The sequence below is a fragment of the Gouania willdenowi genome, chromosome 6 (assembly GCF_900634775.1).
Source record: "Gouania willdenowi chromosome 6, fGouWil2.1, whole genome shotgun sequence".
Lineage (NCBI taxonomy): Eukaryota > Metazoa > Chordata > Actinopteri > Blenniiformes > Gobiesocidae > Gouania > Gouania willdenowi.
Window position 1 is genome coordinate 55,220,706 of NC_041049.1, and position 22,438 is coordinate 55,243,143.

A 22,438-nucleotide genomic window follows, 5' to 3' on the forward strand; every position below is an offset into this window, starting at 1 on the left:
AAACTTTAGACTTAAATTAAACCACGTAGGCCATATCATCAAGGATCTAAAATGAGCACACAGCGCTAACATATGAAGTCTGAAGACGGTGCAACTGCTAATGCTAACAAAACAATGACAGGGACGTCTTATCACACTTTTTAGCGTTATTTACAGCTTACCGAAGTGCTCTGTTCGTCGTCTCCAAAGATAGAAGGAATTGAACCCTCAATCAGACAAAGTCTTTCAGCAAATCCTTCTTTATACTGGTGGAGGTTGCTGAAGCAGTCATGCTTGAAGTGCTTCGCACACACAAAAATGACCTTACCCACACACGTGGGTACATTTCCGTGAAAAATAAAACTCAACCAGGATCTTTGAAAAGGTTCTGATGCTGGGAGACGGTGTAATGAAGCGTGTGGGTTACTACATCCAACAACCGAACATTATGACTTATCCTCTTGTAACTTCTGCATCCTTGAGCTTGGACTACAAAATAAAAGCGAGAAATAAAAATGGTGGATTGCTCAAAGTGTTGGACCTGGAGTCGATGTCCTAATTTGGCAGTTCCGCTACAAATACTGTGATTTTATTGTTCAAAAAACGTAATAGAGAATCGATAACAGATACAAAATATGACCAAAACAGAATATAAAGATATCAACGGAGCACCTGAAGAGACTAATTTGAGCTTTTCTGTACTTCTAAACACTCTAAATATACAACAAAATGCATTTAAGGGCTAAAAAAGTGGATTTAGCATGATATGTCCCCTTTAAGAGACGATAAAAGGCCTTGATCATATGTAGCAGAACGTCCTGAGAAGCAAATGAGACGATGACAGAACCTCAGGATGAAACCTTCATCCTACGAAGCCTTATTGACTGAAGTCAGAAGTCTCACTCCTGCTGTGGTTAAATGATGGATTTCACAAAAAAAAAAAAAAATCTCACCAACTAATGCCATGCAGCATGTGGAGTTTGTTCTAGCTTGAACTTAATCTTGGCCTTCCCCGATGATGAGGTTAAGGATTTGATCTTTGGCAGCATTGGTTTCATCAAATCAACGTGATAAGACCAACATTAGGGACTCACAGCTGATCTTCATGTAGGACATAAAAATGGAAATTGGGGAAAAACTAATTGACAAAAGTTCATAAAGTCCTGGCTTATGAAATTATTCATAAATGTGAGTTTTTAACTTTTGGCTGGGTAGCAGTGAGGTATTATCATTAAAATTCAGATGAGAAACAGCTGATAGTGTCACAGTAGATCCCATTTGTTTGTAAATACTTTCCATCTCCTGAATGTATGAATATAAAACAGATGTAGGCTGGCTCCACAGTAAACAAGCTGACTTAAACAATTAAAGCTATAAAATCATTTAAATTTGATTAATTCATTCTATATCAAGATTTTGAGGATTTAGTGGCAGAGGGCGAGGCTCATGGGGAGAACAGCACCGTCTTGATGTAATCCACGGTGGTGACGTTAGACAGCATGTTTACGTGCTCGTTGCTCGGCAGCTCTTTCAGAGCCACCGCCTGTTTTTGCTTTCCCGCCCAGCGCTTGCACTGCAAGGCGCTCTGCAGGTTCACCGTCCCGTCTCCGTCTCCGCTGGTCACCGTGGGCTCCACGTCGGGAAACTTGTCGCTGTACTGGAACGCCGCTGGTGTTGGGATTCCTGTGCCGTACAAACAGTGGATGGCCACGCCCGGTGGGGTGAGGTCGGACACCAGCGGTTCCGTGTCCTGCCGCATCAGCCATCCGTCCTCGAAACCCATGTCTGCGTAGAGGCGCTGGTAGTCCTGCACAGTGTAGTTGGTGGTGGGAGTTTGGACCAAGACCTGCATGAGGGAACAAATAAAACATTTGAGCTCATTTTTCCCAAATGTGTGTTTTCACCAAGAATGTGATAAATTAACCAACTAATAATGAAATACAGCATCATCCCATCTTTTTAGAGCTTTCATTAAAAAAAGTAACTGAAAAATATCAGAATTAAAAATATCATTTTCAAGTTTTCTACAAGTGTGCCTTATTCTCATTTAAAACTAGCACAGAGACCATTGAATGACTAAAACCTGCCATTGTATTTTTACATCTAGCCTATTAAATAATGTTGCCAACATTTTTCTTACATCATCTGAATAAAGATGAATTAATTCATTATTATTTGTTTAAGTTCCCAATATTAATGGAGGTAGATTTGTGTTATTAATTTTATTATTCAATAAATATTTTTTTTTTAAACTTTTAAATTAAAATAAAAAAATCAGTTAAATAATAAAAAATCTTTTTCAATCAAAAAATAGTTTACTTCAATCAAAAATAAATATTTTTAATCAAAGAAAAAAAGTGTTCATACACAATTTTATGGTGCTCATTTTTTTTTTTTTTTTTTTTTTGCATTTCGATTGAATAGTAAAGACACAAAAGTACTACAGATAATATGACCAAATAAAAAAAGATGACTTCAATTTAAAATAATAATAAAAAAAAAACATTTTAAAAAAAAAAGGAAAAAAGTTTTCAAATGTAACTATTTTTTACATATGAACACTTTCTCTTTGATTGAAAATATTTATTTTTATTGAATAACAAAGATACTAAATATTGAGCCTCCAAACATTATGATGTTGTTTCGGGGTTTTTTTTTTTTTTTTAACTTCGGTCATGTGACACATATTTAAAGAGCTTTGCTGCATTTCAGAGGGGCCATTATTGCAGATTGGCTATCGACCATCTAGCAACAAATGTAGCTTACCTCCACCAGTGATGACTGTAATGTGAGTGATTAACAGTTACTGTCTTTTTAAGATTGTGCCGGATTCTTAAATCCCTGGTAAGATAACTAAACCAACAAAAACAAAATTCTGGAAGAAAATTTGAGATTTTAATTGTGTTTCTGCTGAAACGAGTATCCGGAACGGATAAAGCACTTTTGCTGAGTACCAGTATTATAAGAGTCAATATCTGTGCTCGGATTGAATTAAAATCCTAATTGGCGCCGACTGTGTCTGCGTTCTGCAGGCTAATCAGAGACAAAGACAGACACAGAGACACACACACACACACAGAGTGGGAAAAAATACAAAATAAAATAAATAAATCACACTGATCATAAAAAAAAATTAAAAGTTACAAAAAGAAAGTTATGTTGAGTATGAAAACTCTCTTGTTCATTACCTTTTACTTCATAATTGCAACCGCATGTGTTGTATTCATTGTTGCAAATAAATATTTACAGTTGTTATGTAAATAGTTTGTTTGCTATCGTGATCAAAACCATTGATCTGAAGCTCAATACTGATGCTCTCCTGTAAATAGTTTTCTAATCAGCAATAAATAAAACAATTTCTGATCAACCCATATCAATTGGATGCTTAAAATAACACACCGGTTAGAGCCACGTCCATTTCAAGAAAACCCAACCCACTTCTGGGTTAGGCCCCGCCCACTCCAAGTACAGATAATTATTATGGTAACAAATACAGATACTGCTGTACTCGCTCATCTCTCTTTACAGAAATAAAAGCATACAATTAATCCAAGCTCAGAATTATTATACAAAGAGTCCTTGTTCCCACCCTCAGCACATGACTGACGGAAGAACCTGTTTCCATCCATGTGATGTTAACCCTTCATCCTCAACATGTAGCATTTGTCTGGTGAGAAACTCCTAAACACACAGACCTGATCTTTGGGCCAGGAGTGAGCGTAGGGGAGCAGCCAGTTTGTGGACACCGCAGTGCGCTGCTGCACGCGTATCTTCAATGAGCTAATAACTGGGATGCGGTTATTATCACCTGAAAGCAGAAAAAGACAACTTTGAACTTTGAAGAAGCAGTTACTGCTGACAAGAAGTAGCAGAGCTTAACAAGGATCTGAGAAGGTTCTGTTCAGCTTATTCCCACCTGTGTGAGTGATTGAGGAAGCAACACAATCAGGAACAGATGACAATACTTCACAGAGAAGCAAGAAGTGGGAAAGTCTGTGCAGCCATTAGAGCAGGGGTGTCAAAGTCATCCTATTTCAGGGGCCAAATAGGAACCAGTTTGATCGCAAGTGGGTCACAAATCATAGGTGGGGAAAAAAGAACCATTTTAACATCATTGTGCCCTAGTTTTCAATATCAGTTCAATTCACTTCAAAAATTCTTCATTTTATTATCAATTTGTGGAATTTTGCGAAATTTATTGTGAGAAATTACAACATTTGTGGAAATATTGAGAGTTCTTTCCACAACTAAAAATGACAGTATTCATGTGATATAAACAAAGGAAAAATATTGTTGAGTTTTATTAAATTGTTGAATTTGAGATAACTACAACTGGATTATTTGATAAATTGCAGAATAAATAATGCTTTTTTTTTTACTTTCTCCTGTGGGTATGTGTACCCCAGGGGTACACGATGGCACTGCAGGGGGTACTTGAGAGAGAGAAAAAGGAAAATTAACAAATAAAGTGTCAGTCTTGGTCCCACCCCAGGTGTGAGATGACTGGAAATTATAAAAACTATAAAAATAAATCTATTCAGGAGCCACTAAATCAGCGTTTTTCCAACCTTGGGGTCGGGACCCCATGTGGGGTTGCCTGAAATTTCTGAAAACTTAAAATAGATTTTTGAATTTTTAAAATTATTATTCTCTTTTTTAAATTTAAACACAATCTTAAACAAGTGAATTTCAATACTTTCGCTTTGTGATATAATATAAATCTAGTTAAACTAAAATGTAGTAATAAATATCTGAGCTCAAACATGATCTTTGGGGTCACCAGAAATTCTTGATATCAAAATGGGGTCACGATCTAAAAAAAGGTTGAGAACCACTGCACTAAATACTGTTTCTTTCCACTTATTTACAAAATGAGATTCTTTAAAATGTGTTTTATTACTCATTCATTCTATCATTATGCTCTATAGTTGTTTCTAAATAAGTTTTCTAAGCAATACATTGTAGTCGGACAAAGGGGGTACATGGATTTAGAAATAAGAGAAAGGGGATACTCAAGCCTAAAAAGTTTGAGAACCACTGCGCAAAAGGGCCGGATTTGGCCCCCACGCCTTGAGTTTGACACATCTGCATTAGGCCTGAAGCTAATTCAACTGAACTGGTTCCGTACCAGAGATGACCACCCGTAGAGTCTTGGCCACTCCTGCCCACGGCGCTCCCAGGGAGATGAAGGCTTTAATGTACTTGTCCTTCCAGGCCTGCGGCTGCTGGTTGAGGAAGTATAGAGTATACATGTTGCCCATGCTGTGAGCGATGAGCACCACGGGCCCACCAGCCTTTGTCGCCATTTGCTCAATCATCTGCTGCAGTTCCAGGAAGTACGGCTTGTTTTCATCTGGAGGAAGGACGGAATGCAGGAAAAGAGGTCAGAGAAATGCTAACTCCATTGGATTAGCACTGCAACTTCTTAATTAGATGCTAACTTTTTACATTAACCCTCCTATTATCCTCAAATATTACTAACACTTTATACCATTTGGGGTCAAATTGACCCCATAGGAACACCAATGCATGCAATATGCTGTTAGCACATTGGAAAAATATCATCATGATAATATTATGCTTCATCAATTGTCATGAAAAATGAAGCAAAAAATAAAAGTTAACTATTATTTTTTGACTGATAAACATTAAATGGGGTCAAATTGACCCCAAGGATAATAGGAGGGTTAAAACTCAGTGGTTTTATTACAATTAAAACACTTTTATAAATCCTACAATATGATAAACTTTTGATGCTTGACGTTTGTTCACAGATTGGGAAATATCAGCACTGACCATCATCTTTTATAATGACGTCAACTTGCTTTGTGTTTATGGGTAAAAAGCTTACTCGGGGCTTTCCTCCAATCATAGGGAGCACCTCGGACATCGTCACCTCTGGTGTAACCACAGTCTGCCAGAGCCTGCACAATACTGAAGAAATACATTCCTGGGACAGACAAGCACAGCATTAGTAGAGACATCAGACAACATGGAGAGCCTCTCAAGGCTTTTATGTCCCTGTGAGGACACGCCCACATTCCTTGAGGAGTCTTGGACTCACCCACGCCGCGTTTACTGGGATCCAGGTACTCTACTGAATACGTTTGTCCAAACCCGGGGATGTGAATGTCCACACCAGGTGGGGAGGAGGTGGTGTGTGTGGTCTTGTTGTAGATCAACCTAACACACACACACATGGTTCAAAAGGAGAACTGAAGCTGTATCAGTTCTACTTGTGTGGGAAACCACACACTTACTACAGAGAAACGGGCATTTCCTCTTTAAAACTTTGGGTTTGTGTTACTAGTTATGAGAGGTTATCACAGCAGAAATAACCTAGCATAAAGCTACAAATCTCTGGTTTTGGACTTAGAATGAGCAGGGTTGGTGCTCATCCTGACCTTCATCTGTGTAAAGTCTGGACCAGTTTTTTTAGAGATCATCATCAGATGAGACAGAAATTAGCGCCTAAATCAACCGATTAACCCTTGTGCACTCCTTAAATCTTTATGATTTTTTACTTCCACTTTTCAACTACTTCAGACCAGTCCATAGATATAAAATGTATTATAATTTTCAAATTTTACAATGAGAACACAAATTATTTCAGCAGAAAAAACACTAAATATGCAGTATTTCCAAAAATGAGGCCCAAAGTGAAATATTTTTGATGAAAATATTACAGCTTTGTAATATAATACATGTCAGAATTGAATTTAATGCATTATTTTTGGCACAAGGACAGTTTTAAAGAAGAAATTACACTTGTACACCTTGTATGTTTTGTAAGATAAAAAATTAGGCTGTCACTGAAATTTCCCTAAAACTTTATGCAATGGTCTCTGGTTGGTAGGGGGTCATTACACCTACAACATACACTACTAGTCAAAAGTTTTAGAACACCATAATTTTTGATGTTATTTATTGCAATTGAAATCATGCAAGTCCAATGAATAGCTTGAAAAGGTACAAAGGTAAGTACTGAACAGCCAGAGGTTAAAAAAAAGAGGTTTAGTTACCCAAAACTGAAAAATGATGTACATTTCAGAACTATACAAACTAGTACAGTGCCCGTCGGAAGTATTTATTCAAATAGTGGGAGCTTAAGTAGAGTTAGCAATTGTGGCCAAATGAGTATGTGTATGCGCGCATGAACGTACTATGTCACAGGTTGTTAAAATGTGTGCGTCTCACGCCCAAAGCGTGAGACTTGAGAGAAAAAAAGCTGGACCCAGATAAACGCTCTCTCCTCCGTGGGTTCACTCTCACACACACACGCATCAGCCACGCGCATGCACTCACGTGTGTGTCACAATAAGTTGAAATGTGTGAGACTTAAGAGCTTTGCTAGTATATCAGTGTGAGTGCGGCTCAGATGCCCCTCCCCCTGTCCAGTCTAACTCTCCGTCCGGTGTTACCTGCGTTGATTTCAAAATAAAATATAAGTTAACGTTTTGAAACGTAATGATCAAATAACTCCAAAATAATGGAAGCACACCATGGGGCCATGCGCAAGCTGTTCAAAAAGTTTCAGGTCGAACAGACAGAAATTCGCTCCACACACACACACGCACGTATAAAGAACTTCCTTCATTTATTATGGAGATGCTTTCATTTCAGAGTGCAATGACACAATAAAATGAATACATTAATTTTCAGTAAAAAAAAAAAAAAATTGAAAAAGTGTGGTGTTGTAAAATTTTTGACCGGTAGTGTATTTACCCTTTATTTTGAAGGTAGAGGCTTTGATCTATCAGGTATTAATTGAAAAAGCATTATGATATGTCATGATTACAGTATATGAAATATATGTGGTTACAATGGGAGTCAAAGGGGCAAATTTGGTCACGAGGTTACTAAGTATCAGTATGATGCCTATCTCCTTTTCTATACACTTCCAATACACAGGACTTTGAAATTAAGCAAATAAAAATTTCAAAAAAAAAAAAAAAATGGTGGCAAAATTTCATTTAACAAGCCTTAAAAATGACTAATATTGAGAGCCAAACAACTAAAAACACCCAAAATGTCACTTTTGGTCACAAATATGCTTTGAGGGTTAAAATCAAAGCTAGAAGATTTCCCACAAACAAGAAGAGAGGAACCTACCTGATATTGTCTATCCAGCAGTCTATGGCTACTGGGACCAGTAACTCCAGGTTGAGCCACAGAGTGAAGAAGGTGTCCGTCTTCTTGTAACAGATGTAATGAACCACTGTGGATTTATTTAGCTTGGCATCCAGCTGGTTCCCAAGATCACCCGGAACTGCAAGAGCAACGAGGGGCAATGTAACACCAGGGACGAGCTGTTCTCCTAACCACTAAAGACAAACAAGTTCTCCTTTGTGCTGCTCTCTATTAGGACTTTAAACACAGAGGAGAGGAGGAGGTAACCAGAATAAACTGCTGCTTGAGTCTCTGCCTGTGCATCAATTTATTTATTTTAATTATTATTATTAGGCAGTGGTCTGCTTCCCCTGACGTTGTGCTCTGTAAACAACACACATCTGCTTCTAAGTCATTGCTGCTCTCATCTCTTATGTTGTTTTATGGTGTATGTTATGTTATGACTGATGTACCTTGTCTGTTGCAAATCAAATTGCACTTCAAGGGACAAACTAATAAAGTAAAAGTGGAGGCAACAAGGGCCAAAAATTGAGTAAGGGGAAAGAACAAAAACAAGAGACAATTGATATGCATTTACTCTCTCCTGGTCAGTCTGCCACCATCGTACATCGCTGATAGCGCACATCAAGGCCTCTGCCCGAGGAGGCTCCGCACTGTTACGACTATGGCTATCAGCAACATACATAACACTGAGTGCACTGAGCAGCAGCAGATTCACTGAGGCTGGTTTACCTCAGACCGGTCTGTTCCCCCAAACCCTTTTAATCAATCAATATTCTTTATTTAACCAGGTAAAAAGATTCATTGATATTTATAAAGAGAGACCTGGACAAGACGGCAGCACCAAAAAAAACAAAAAAAACAGAGAGCAAGAGTGACTGGTATACACGTTTAGATCGGATTGAGCTTATTTCTCTTTCTTGTATAATTGTCTTTAATTCCCCCAGAGTTACAAGACATTACAATTTCATGTCCTTTTGCACATCATTCCAGGAAGACAGGGCAGAGATAACTTATTTCCTGTATTTTTGATTGCTGCATTTTTACATTTGTTTTTTTTTTTTATGCAAGTGATTGGTTTAATTTAGTTTTGAATTCCTTATGAAATATGATGTTACTTGTTCCCTGTTGGTTTAATACATTTTAAAATGTGTTATTTGAGGGCAATGGGAGCAGGTGGGGCTTGAAATTTCATCTTCATTCAAAATGCGGAATACCCAAAAAAGTTTAAGAAACACTGGCTTAAACAATCACAGGTCATCGTGTGTAGAACCAGTTACTGGAAACTTTATTCTACATCATCACGTTGGGAGCAGATTCTGTTCCTCACACAGGTTTAAGTTTCCTACACAGCAGTTTCTGTTGGAGTTTTGGACTGTTTCAACCTATAGGTGAAATTGATGATCATTTAGAGCTAACTGGTATTTGAGATTTAGATTTATCAACCACCTAAGTATGATATGACAAAATGCTGACTTTGAGTAAGTGCACTAGAAGAAATAATGTTTAAAGCTTTCGAGCATCGTCCTAGTAAATACTATAAACTCTAACCTAGATGAGCAACCTCCAATTCATCCTGTAAATTATATTTCTTATAAATGAGGCATAATTTAAAAGGGAAATAACAGGGCTTACATTATTATAACATTTATTACCAAGTAATATAGTTACAACACAGGAATAATGTAAAATATCAGTGACAGGTCAAAATAAAGTAAAATAAATGTAATATTAAGATAAGTAAAGTAAAGTATACCCCATCCACCCCACCCAGAGGACCCCAGCAATGGACGGAAAAGGAAAAAAATAAATAATGGAAGAAGAGGAAAAAAGTAGTGAAGCTGTTCATAGTAAGGCTTTAAGAGTTCTTATGGTGTTAGACCAAAATTATATATTATTAAGTTTAGCATGTGGATTTGTTCAATATTACTGTATGTATATGCAAGTAATCTTCCCTCTCTGTATACTACCTTCTAACACACAACACTATGTACTGTTCTGAAAATTAAAAAAAAAAATTATCAAAAAAAAAGGAATAATGTAAAATATCATTACTTTCACTAAAAATAATTGTTTTGTAAGTCATGGGGAAATTTGAGATTATTTATCTATAAAAGTTACCATCTTGTGAAAAGGAGTTATGATGCATTTCCCAATAAAAATTGACTTCTAAGAAAAAACAATCAACTAACTTTTTTTTTCTTTTTTACATATAGCACTTTATAGATATCCATGGTTAAAAATATAAAATAAAACAAACATGTTGTAAAATCATAGAACCATAAAAGTGCACACCATCCAAAAATTGGGGAAAAAAAATACTGTATGTTACCTAATTATAAGCCTTTCTAAATACTGTATACTAAATTAGATTTAAAACTCATTAATCCATAATAACGCCATATTACCTCACGATACGATACGCAATACAACACTCACGAGAACCTCACTATATGACGATACTGCGATTACCGATAAATTGGTCAGAAACCAATCTACGATAATCTATGACATAATAAGAAGAAAAAAAAGATTAAGCAAAAAAAAACATTTTTTTTTATTGTATACCTCTGAAAGACAATAAATTGAAAAAGTGTCCTATGAACAGTGACACTATTTTAGTGCAACATTTCTGTAAATAAGTGTCAACATACCAATGTAAACAAATAAGTATCTCCAATAGTGATTTCTGTAAACAAAAAAATAGGGTCTTTCTTACCAGTGACACCATTATAGTGCAATATTCCAGTAAACAATATATTGGTTCCTTCAACAGTGGCAACATTTCTGTGACGACCGACCTGCACATTTTAGTGAAAAAGCAGAAAAGGTTTTCAAAAAAAAAAAACCTAAATTAAAAAATAAATAAATAAATCAACATCGATAATCGATCGCGCAAAAAATAAATAAATATCGTGACATATCGTCGTATCAAGATATCGTCACACTCCTACTGCCAAATGTTTGCTTTTTTTTTCTAGATAAGCATGATTTAAGTTTAAAGTTTAAGGTTATTTGCTGGAGAGAAAAAAAACGTTTCATTTCAACAATTTGAATTATTTTTAATCATTATAGTAAATAATAACAAATAATGTAATTATTGATTTGTATCTAATGTTTTATTTTAACACTTGTTTGGCTATTGTGGTTATAATTATGATCAACAAAAATATTTACTTGGTTTATCTATAGCTACGTATATACAGTGGGTGTTGTTTGGGAACTTGTTAATGATAGTGTAAAACAAACAGGTCTCCTCGTGGCTGATGAGGCATGTTGGGTAATTTAGTGATAGTTGTCTAATGTCTAACTTTAACCACAGGGAGTAGAGTAAAAGCTCATCAGACCTGGAAGACTCACTCAGTCACTTTAATAGGATTTGAGACGGAAATCTGGAATGTTCTGCGTTATTATAGTCTGACTGAATCATGTGACAGAGAGACTGTTGCACTGTAAACAATCAACTCTCTCAACAAACTGCAGCATTACATCTGGACTGAGGCTCTTTAACTGGCAACAAAAGGACGAAACCACGTTTCAAAACGCTTATTTAACAATAAAAATATATATATATTTTAAAGTTTACTCATTTTAGGTCAAATTCAAAATAGGACTATTCATCATTATATATGAATAAGTGGTATGCTAACAGTGTACAGTCAACCGATAAGCTAAATGTGCAACAACAACAAAAATCACTTTTAAACAAAACTAAGAGTCCATGGGATGAAAATGATAGAACCGAAATCAAGGCTAGGAATATATTGAATTAAAAAACGACTTAAGTTTGGGATTAAGTTCACGAAATGTTTGTGTTGAACATGTAAACTTAAAATCAGTCGAATTGTCAACGTACTTCGGTGAGTGCATATACGGGTTCAACGTTTATGGGTGTTGTGGGTCGTAGTGTGTGAGACGCAGCAGAGACGTAAACACTCACTGAGGACCACCGGGGGTCTGTGGCTCTGACGGGGGTTTCCTCCGGCACATTTCTCCAGAGTTGCTCCTCTGCTCCGAGCCGACAGCAGCAGCAACAACAACAACACGCCGACCAACGAGGCTGTTACCCGGTGCCAACCCGCCATGGCCCCCGATGTCTCATAGCCGGCTGGTCATGCTCGTGTCAGGTGTGCAGCAGCTGGTCTGTGCGTGTCTCTCTTTTAAACTCCTCTGATCACTTCCAAACACACTGGATCCTCAAAACAACCGATCACGAGGTTGATAGCGGAGCAATCAAACACTTGAAACGCTAGAAAGGGTTGCCAGGTACAGATGATGAATGTCCGCCTCAAAATGGACTAAAACTCGCTTTAAAAAAAAAAACTCAAAAGGCAAAAAGGGAAATTTAGTTTGTTTAACTTGATCAAATGTAACAGCTGCAACAAGAAACAAACACTAAAATACAAATAGCACGCTGTCCATCAAACTTTCTTCACTACATTGTTGATCTCATGATTATCTCTGTTAATGTGTCTTTTTATTTTTATTTTTTATTTCTTAGTTTGTATTGTGACAATATGTGTTTTATTTTTCTGGGTTAACCCCCCATAGTTCCTAAATTATAAATATATTATAAATAATTTCCGACCACTGCATGGCATATTAAAATTATACACCTCCACCAGTCATGTTGGCGTGAATCAATATGTGCTTTGAAAACAATAGATAAATATTTAATGAATTAAAAAAAAAAAAAAAAATCAAGGTAACACCAACCCTAGAAGGTGGAATAACAGTCTGAAGCAACCACTATTATCATATTTTAAGACTAAGCGCCTCATTGTTGAATGAATAAAAAAAAACAAAAAAAAAAAACACCCAATTTCTACTATTTAGGAGGAGAAAAAAAAAAAGAAAACAAAACTTAACTCTGACAAACCAGCTTAATTTCCCTGACTTCCTACCCAGAGTACGTATTATAGCAGGACTAATTTTGTCCAATCTGGCAACGTTGCTATTAAGTCAAAACATATCGATGTAGATGTTTTCGAGCAAAGTTTGACCGAGAGTTACCCATGAGTTACTCATCTGACCAAAATCAATGTGTTGTTATCGGGCCTGTGCAGACTTTGAATGATCTGAATCAGGTGTGTCAGAGAAAAATAAACTATCAATGAAATTATCGTAACACATATCTATCAGCTGATCAGCATTAGCAGATCTATCAACATCCTCAAATCACCTTAACACTTACGGATCACATCTAAAATTATATATTACACACACACGCTGGGCAATATATCGTTTGTTACTTTGGTGATCTAGAAAATGACATCGCCTCTACTGAGATATATTTATATTTGTTTTAACTTGGTTTTATTTACACAATCATACGGTTAAAAAATAAAAATAAAAAAAAAAACATCACATGGCCAGGGACTTCAACAATAGCACGCTGCTCGATCATATTCCTTCCCCTCCTTCGTCTTTTTGTGAGGTTGAATCCAACCTCATCAATGAAGATGAGCTGGTGCTCCACTGCAGCCACCTCTAGCTCAAGGACTCCCTGAAACACACATGACAATATCAGAAATAGACATGGGAGCGGTCACTATTGTAAAACACAATCATCGTGATTACAATACTGAAATATGTACACAGTAATTTATACAGTGTTGCGAGTATGCATCAATTGTGGGATTGTATAGGACTCACTTGCACAGTTATATCACAATTCTTTGACTCTCTGAATTGCGTTCAAATGGCACCCTGTAGACCTGCTTCATCCTCAGATTATTTCTGCGCAAGACACGGTCCAGTGTTGATAAGCTTACCCTATCAATATTTTGAAATACGTCATTGTTTTCTATTATTTTTCTTTGTATTTGCCGTAATGTTATGGCGTTATTTTCTAGGACCATGTTGATTATTTCAGTTTCCTGTTCAGGAGATAGAAGACGTTCCTGACCACCTTGTGTTGGTAATCTTTTTAGTTCTGCCAAACAAATAGTAAAATACTGTAAATACATTTCCTTGAAATAGGCCTCTGCCTCTTTAAGAAGGTCCTACCAGTTCCGACACGCCCCTTCAGCACGCTGGTCTGTGGCGTCATCACAAAAATACTGCATCTCCTCCACATTCATTGAACTACTATCGATCTTCGGTGCATTTTCTTTTGACTATTGGAAAGGAGCTAAATTTATCACTTTGTGAATCAGGATATTGTGCATCCATACCAATTTGACCCTACGTCTGACCCGCAAAGTGACTTTGAAGATGAACCTGACTGAGAGAGTTCAGAGGCTCTTACAAGACATGTCTGCTTAGTAGGGATGTAACGATTCACTCAACTCCCGATACGATTCGATTCACGATATTGGGTTCACGATACGATTCTCTCACGATTTATTTTACAAAATGAGACTAGACAAATGATGATTGAAAAATATTCCTTTATTTTTTTGGGGGGAAAAAAAAGAAAATACTGTACTATTTTCCTTTTATTTTTCATTGTCAAAAGAATCCCTTGATAAACTGTTCAAAATAGGGATGTAACGATTAATCGTAAGGCAGTTAAAAATCGATTCATAGGTATCACGATTGATATCGATCTTCTGAAAATTGAATCGCAGTACTTTTTTTTAACCAGCAGAGGGCGCTATCCAGAAGTGTAGGCGGCGGGCGGAGTCTGCTAATACTTTCTGGCCGCCTTCTACTCTTAAATATGTTAATAAATGATTCATTACCCCTTTAGCACCGAAAGAATATCTGTAATATTACATGAATATCTGTAAAAGTCACGTTATTCTATTAGCTCTGTCTGCTAGCATAGCATCTCTTCTTCACTGCTAGATTAGCTGCATGTCAACCGACCACTGGGTTACCAGCGCCCTCTGCTGGTCCAAACAAATATCTGACGTAAATACAGGGCAATGACTTTTTTTTTTTTTTTTAAGTCCAATTGTTAAGGCACAAAATACATTTTCAGTTGCACTTTTAAAAAGAAAAATAACTATTATGCAGTTTTGCATTGTTTATTATAGAACCAGAATTTAAATTAATAAGCTTCTTCATTTGTATTATTCCTTTATTTATTTAATTCCAGATATATATTTTAGTTAAATTGCATTATTTTGAACAGTTTATCAAGGGATTCTTTTGACAATGAAAAATAAAAGGAAAATAGTACAGTATTTTCTAATTTTTTTTCCCCCCAAAAAAATAAAGGAATATTTTTCAATCATCATTTGTCTACAGTCTCATTTTGTAAAATAAATCGTGAGAGAATCTAATCTGGACCCAATATCGTGAATCGAATCGTATCGGGAGTTGAGTGAATCGTTACATCCCTAGTTCAAAATTATGTATTATGTCTTTCAGAAGATTTTCAGAAGATCGATATCAATCGTGATACCTATGAATCGATTTTTAACTGCCTTACGATTAATCGTTACATCCCTACTGCTTAGTAATATTCAACCTTCTTGTCATAAATAAATAAATGTACATCATTTTGAAGCTACATTTTGTAATTCAGTAATATATAATGAAATTATGTTGCAATGAAATCATAAATATAACATAAAATGCACTATCTTTTTTTATTATTATAAAGGGCAACAGCTGCACATTTGAATAATAATTTATTTAATGTTAAAAGCAACATAAATAGTTACATTTTGGAGCTGGATGTTTGGTTAAGGACAGTTAAGTTACATTATGAAGCCACATACATCATTATGAAGCTACGATTTTCAATAAAATGCTGTTCTGCTGCCTGCTCGGGACGCGGGGGAGGGGCACTCTGCTGTGGAGCGGTGGGCGGTGACAAAAGGTCAGAGGCGTTTGTAGAAGGTGGGGGCGTTCCTAGGAGGACTCAGGCGAATCAACACCTAGAATAGATGCTGTCAGAGTTTTTAAAGATTACTCAAACATATATGAATGACATATGAATGAGCCAAGGCAACACTCCAGGCATGTTTTGAATGACGGAATGACATAGTAACATGATATAAATCTCGATAAACTCAATTTTGCATAATAACCCCCCATTAAATATGAAGGAGCTGTCATGGGATGGCATGTCATTAAATTTCCACACAGTCTTATTTATTCTATAATGGAAATATGCCAGCTTCAGCACTCGTAACAATTAGAGAGCACATCGGTCAGAGTACACGCAGCCGATGCACACAACAATAAACGATGCAGGAGTCAGAGGCAGAGAGGGTGTGGAGCTTAAGTGTTGAGTGGTTAAACCAGCATTTTAGATGTATCCAAGCACCTTGTATCGTAGCTACATGTATGACGTTTTAAAAAATCAAACAGTTTAGAAATCGGTTCAAAATTCAACGAATAATTCTACTTAGAGATTGAGAAACACCTCCCTCTGTCGTAATATCCATGCCCAACTGCCTCCACCAGCATCGTTCCAAGATGGCGGCTCTGTAATTACGTACCTCCACAGTCGATGGAGTGTCTACGTAAATATGTCTATGCTCCAGAAACAGTGTTACGCTGTTACACACCCAACTTCCTCACTGGACTGGTCACATTGGTTCCGTGTTAAAAAAAACCCAAAAAAAAACACCAGTTCCCGTAAAAAACAGAAGAGAAGAAAATATATTCTTCATTTTGCATTGCTTTTTTCATACTTTCCCCTTTTTTTTCATATTGTCAATTTTTCATTTCATTTGAATGAAATTGTAAAACAATTCACGAGAAAAGTCTTCCTCATTCCTTATTATTAGGGAAAACATTGGATTGTCTTTTTTTTATATTGTATTTGGGGAAAAAAAGAAATATGTTATCGGAAAAAGTAAAAAATAATATATATATGGCAAGTCGTTTAGGAAATATGTATATATGAAAGTCTAAATATATATCCATATAGCATACATACATCTTGGCGACGGGCGGAAGTCATGAAATTTTCCCATAGACTTCCATTAAAACCAATTTGTTTTGATTGCTCAGCCATAACAGTATAAAATAATGCATTATGCATGTGTGATTATGTGGTTCCCTGTGTAGGACAGAGGTCGAATTAGTATTCACCCATTACAGGCCTATGAATGAAATGCTTATCATTTCTTGATAGTATTTAAATGCTTCAGTAATACCAGTTTTCATTTTCCCTGAAAAAACAAAACACTCTACATCAGATTGCTGAATATCAACATTTATTATGAACCAGAACATTTAAAATCAAACATTCAAACCAAAACAAAAGCAGAAAACCAAACACATATTGAGGATGCTCTTTACCTATTTGTACTGTGTGTGTGGGTGTGTATACAAATCTGAATATATATATGAAAGTTTGAATATGTATAAGAAAAGTCTGAATATATATAAGAAGTTTATATATAAGTATTACTGAAAGAAGGTGGGCTATGTCACTGAATAAAGGCATGGTTTGATGGTTTCTCACTTATCGCTTTATGCTGAGCAACAAGAGAACATGTTGCATCCTATATTGATTCATATTTATAAAGTCAGGAGGACTGTATTACCTTAACATTACATATCAAATTTGTAGCCTTGATGTAAATTACTCTTAAATAACTCAGACGAGGTTGTCAGTATGCTTTCATAATGCAAGAATCACAGACTTTGTGTGTTATTCTATTTGAAGTAAAAGGACTAGTTTAATCTTTCACCAGTGACTTTTGACAACTAACTGCAGGTCTCACTGGACAGAAAATATGTATTTGCCTAGCACGTCTTTGTTATGAAATCATCGTAGTGAACACTGTACAGAATGTTAAGAGTTTTTTTTAATTATATATATCTATTATTTTATTTTATTTTATTTTTTTTAACTTTTGATGAAAATAAACCTTTTGAGGATTCTCAAAAGATTATTTTCTTAATCATGAAGTTTGTCAAGAGAATATGTGACATATGATCTCAAACGCATGTATAGAAACTAACAAGACACAAAGTTCACACTCAAAATAGGAAACATGGAACATTTTATTTGTTGAAAACCTGTGACAACTCAAAGAAACTACGATGGGCTTTGACATCAATAACTTGAATGAGTCTGTTGAGGCAATTGAGAGGCTGTAAATGAGAAAAAACAACAAATGCCATTTCAAACTGAATGTAAGCAAGCACAGTTGTAACCAAAAAGGAAAGCAAAAAAAACTTCTTTTCTGTGATGTTTTTACCCCATAGCTAAATCAAGCTCAAATCAAAGTCAACCATATACTGATTCACCATAAACTTTTCGCAATATCCATTCATTCATTTTCAGACCCACTTTGTCCTATTTCAGGGTCATGCTTATCTCCGGATCACACTGGGCGCTAGGCGTACATCCTGGACAGGGCGCCAGTCCATCGCAGGGCAACACACACAACTACTCACACCTACATTCACTCCTACGGCCAATTTTAGAGACTCCAATCATCCTAACAGTCATGTTTTTAGAATATGAGAGGAAATTGGAGTACCCAACAAAAACCCACTTAAGCACAGGGAGAACTTGCATTACACACAGATAGGACCCAACTGTCCAATCCAAGGCTGAGTAAGTACTGCTATTTCTTTCTGCCACACTACTACAAACACACATTCCCAAAGTTTACACAATGTAACCTTTTTGTCTAATAATTTACATCTGTTTTATACCCACACAGAAACAAATTAAGCACCTCCAACACAAGAAGACCCAAGAACAGACCCCATCAACTAACCAGATGACTGAAACTGCTCAATTCTACACTTGCATCCAACACTGCACTGTTAAAGTACTTCACACGTTCATATTTTTGTTTTAAACATACATGGTTGTTTGGTTGTGCTATAAAACAGTCTTTACAATAAAGTTGAATCATATAGATTGAAATATTCCTCTTAGCAGCCTGTTCACTTGGATGATCTGCTACGCTTATAGTAGTTATTAAGAGTTTGTAGAGCTAAGTATATGCTAACAAATTATAGCAGCTTTCATTTGTATGCCAAAAAAATTAATTATTGTTTAATCCAACCATCATGATAGTCATAGCTCCACCTATTGGTAAAGAGAAATTATAGGCATTATATTTTATACAGACATACATTGCAGAAAACATGCAACACACCTCAACATGTGCCACGTCCCGACATGCATGTGGTTGTGAGGGCTGCTTGCAGCTTTAATTTATTTTGATCTTTGTAAGAGCACTTTGAGCTGCTTTTTATCATATGAAAAGTGCTTTTCATAAATAAAGATTTATTTCATTTATATAGCGCATTATCCCTACACTGGAAGATGATATGAGTTTGATTCTGATTCTGATTCTGATTCTAATTCCACCTCCTCTTCTTTTTCTTTTTTCCCTCCAGGTTTGATGAACAAGTAGTGGAGTAAAGCACCGATCGGGCCCCCGATCATGGGCCCTACCACTGGGACCCACCACCAGTTGTTCTCAGCGCTGCATGGAAAAGAAAAAGAGCATGTTCAAATGTTGTTACATGATCGTTCAGCTGCATCGAATGCATCAGTAGGGTGAATGTAACATTATATAACTGCCGCTCAGGCTCACATGTAAACAGAGTATAAATATGTGCTCCTCTTTAAAAACACTAGAACAGAATTAAATGATGAACCCCTTTTCTGGTGTTATGCTGCTTCAGGTTTAAAATGCTGCGGAAATTCTTTGAATTATTTCTTTATTTTTATGATTATTATCATTATTATTAATAATATTATTATGATGATGAGTATTATTATGAATTACATTTATATTATATTATAGCCTAAAATCTGATGCGCAAATCAACTCAGTCATTTACGTTTCAGTACTGGACTTAGAAAAACACATTCACTAAAACATTTGTTTTTGTCATCTGTATACATGCTTATCCCTTTGGCCAAACTGTGAGCACCTACTTATCATATCTCAATTAAGATTTTATACCTGCTGCAGGTACAAAATCTCATGACCATATAGCAGTCATTTGGAATATTTCAATGTTCTGTTGATCTTTTTATTTGACAGCAGCCTGAGAACAGAAACATTAGAGTAGTTTACCTGAACACCACTGTCCCCCATCCGGCCACAGCTGTGAAGAGTCGTGATCCCAGGTCTCTGGCAGGACTCAGTGGGTATTAATAGTTCAGTCCCATTGACACGGAAATGCCCAGGACGACCAGACTAATGGAGAATGGCTCCATACCTCTCGGGGCTCCAATGTTTCTTTTATCAGCGACAGCAAGGATGCCCAGAACCATTATAGCCGTGACCACCACCTAGAGGAGTTTAAATGTTTTTTTAATTTTTTTTTTAGAGGATTATTATTTTTTTTAGATGTCTACAAAAAAAAAAAAAAAACGGCAGAAGTTTGAATTCTGCATATTTTACAAGACACAAAGAAACACTTTTTTTTTTTTAAATCATCTGATTCAGATTATTAACTCGTCAAGTATAGGCAAGGCAAGGCAAATTTATTTATATATACATTTCATACACAAGGCAACTCAATGTGCTTTAGATGATCAAAAATTGTAACAGAAAACATTCAACAGCTTAAAATCTATAAGAACATCATTTAAAATAATCAGTAAAATCATCAACAAACACATTACATCAACAACATGACCAAAAATCTCTCTCTCAATCATACGCAGTAGAGAAAAAAAGTGCCTTTAACTTTGATTTAAAAACGTTCACATTGGATGCTGTCTTCAGCTCTGCTGGCAGTTTGTTCCACTTCTTTGCAGCATAACAACTAAAAGCAGCATCACCATGTTTACTGTGAGCTCTGGGCTCCACTATCTGACCTGTGTCCATAGATCTGAGAGACCTGCTGGTTTCATACCTGACTAACATCTCACTAATGTGTTCTGGACCAAACCCATTCACACATTTATACACCAGCAGCAGAACTTTAAAGTCTATTCTGAGGCTGACTGGGAGCCTGTGTAAATATTTTAAAACTGGAGTATACAAACTTCATTCCAGCTGTATGTTTGTAAGTTTGTTGTTAAAGACATATCAGAACCAACCTGTCCTATAAACCTGCTGATGAAATGTCCCTACGGTTTATAAAAGCCTTCATATGGTCTATCAGCAGGTAAGTTTTTCAACAACAATTTGAGAAAGGAAATAGGTCAAGGGTCAATTAGGGCTGTTCTTAATAAAAGAGGATTATCACTTGTACATTAGTCCCATCAGGCAAACTTTAGAGTATTTAAGATAAACTGCTGCTCAGTGGGCCATTTCTGGCCTTCATAATGAATTGAGTTATTTCACTTATTTTGCAAATAAATATAAGCTTTTACGGGTCTTCATGTAACAGTAAAATGGTTTTCTAACTACGATTTGCATTACTTTCTGTCCCAACCTTTTAACTGTAGTATAGTACAAGAAATCAATCTGCTATAAAGTTGTGACCCTCTCTGACTATTGCTGTCAGTGGCCCCAGTGTGAGACCCCTAAGCACGTATATAATAGAGGAGTGGTCACAAAGCTCACCTGATCAAATAAGCCGGTCAGGATCGACAGGGGTCCTACTGGATAGGAGGCAAAAATGGATGCTGATTTAATCCATTCAGAATGACTGATGAAATCACTTAATGCATCTGTATGGATGATAAAGGAACATCTGCATTAGCACACAAATGAAAGCCACATTGAAAACTTGCAACACTTTCAACATTTACCGTAATATACGCCATAGACTGCAGCAGCCCCTACGAAAGCACCGAGGAACTGAGCAATGACATAGACTATAAATTGTAGCCACTGCAGTTTTCCCAGACAGGCCATCGCCAGAGAAACAGCAGGATTAATACTATATTGTGTTGTGTATTTTCCAGATGGCGCACAATACAATTTATTGCGTTTACTTTGTTCTTAAAGTTTTAGTTTAGCCAAGCATTTTCAATGAGTTTTATTCATTACTTTTGTACAATCTTTATTTCTCTTCATATTTTAGTTCTTCAACTAGTTTAACAAAAAAACTTCTAAATCATTTTAGTTGACTAAAAGTGGGTTTTGCCGCGAGAGGAGCACCACCAATATGATTTTTGTTGCACGGTTGCTGCACAGGAGTCTGTACCTCGCCTCCGTCAACTTATCAAAGACCATCTACACGATAAACCGGCCCCTACTGTGGACCGTCCTCAAGATATTCGGCAGCCCTGCAAACTTTCTTCACATCCTCCGCAAGTTCCACGATGGCATGACAGCCAAAGTTGTCATCGGTGGAGCAGAGTCCGCCCCTTGTGCTGGTTCCCCATCATCTTCAACCTTTTTCTTGTGGCGGTGACCCTCGTTTGTCGCCAGGGCATGTCACCAGCGGATGGGATCGCCATCAGCTACAGGACCAATGGGAGTCTCTTCAACCTTCAGGCCAGGACGAAGACATCGCTCGACACCATCTTCAAGCTTCAGTA

The 22,438-nt window shown here is 36.5% G+C and overlaps 1 protein-coding gene and 1 pseudogene across 1 annotated transcript; both read right to left on the reverse strand.

The window, feature by feature from the left end:
- Positions 1–633: 633 nt before the first annotated feature.
- pla2g15 (phospholipase A2, group XV) lies at positions 634–12,329 on the reverse strand. Its single transcript, XM_028448780.1, has 7 exons — positions 12,050–12,329; positions 8,092–8,248; positions 6,044–6,162; positions 5,831–5,929; positions 5,108–5,332; positions 3,675–3,787; positions 634–1,825 (listed from the first exon to the last, which is right to left on the reverse strand). Exons 1-7 carry the CDS (start codon positions 12,192–12,194, stop codon positions 1,424–1,426), a joined length of 1,260 nt encoding a protein of 419 aa, XP_028304581.1. The 5' UTR covers positions 12,195–12,329; the 3' UTR covers positions 634–1,423.
- A 6,902-nt stretch (positions 12,330–19,231) lies between these two features.
- Positions 19,232–22,130, reverse strand: LOC114464264 (aquaporin-9-like; annotated as a pseudogene).
- Positions 22,131–22,438: the final 308 nt, after the last annotated feature.

Excerpts from the sequence above, each read along its gene's own strand:
- pla2g15 (XM_028448780.1), bottom strand. The coding sequence starts at position 12,194 with ATGGCGGGTTGGCACCGGGTAACAGCCTCGTTGGTCGGCGTGTTGTTG. Across the intron at positions 8,249-12,049 it reads CAGACCCCCGGTGGTCCTCA|TTCCGGGTGATCTTGGGAAC; the intron begins GTGAGTGTTTAC and ends TTGCTCTTGCAG. Across the intron at positions 5,333-5,830 it reads TGATTGGAGGAAAGCCCCGA|ATGAAAACAAGCCGTACTTC; the intron begins GTAAGCTTTTTA and ends TCCTTCCTCCAG.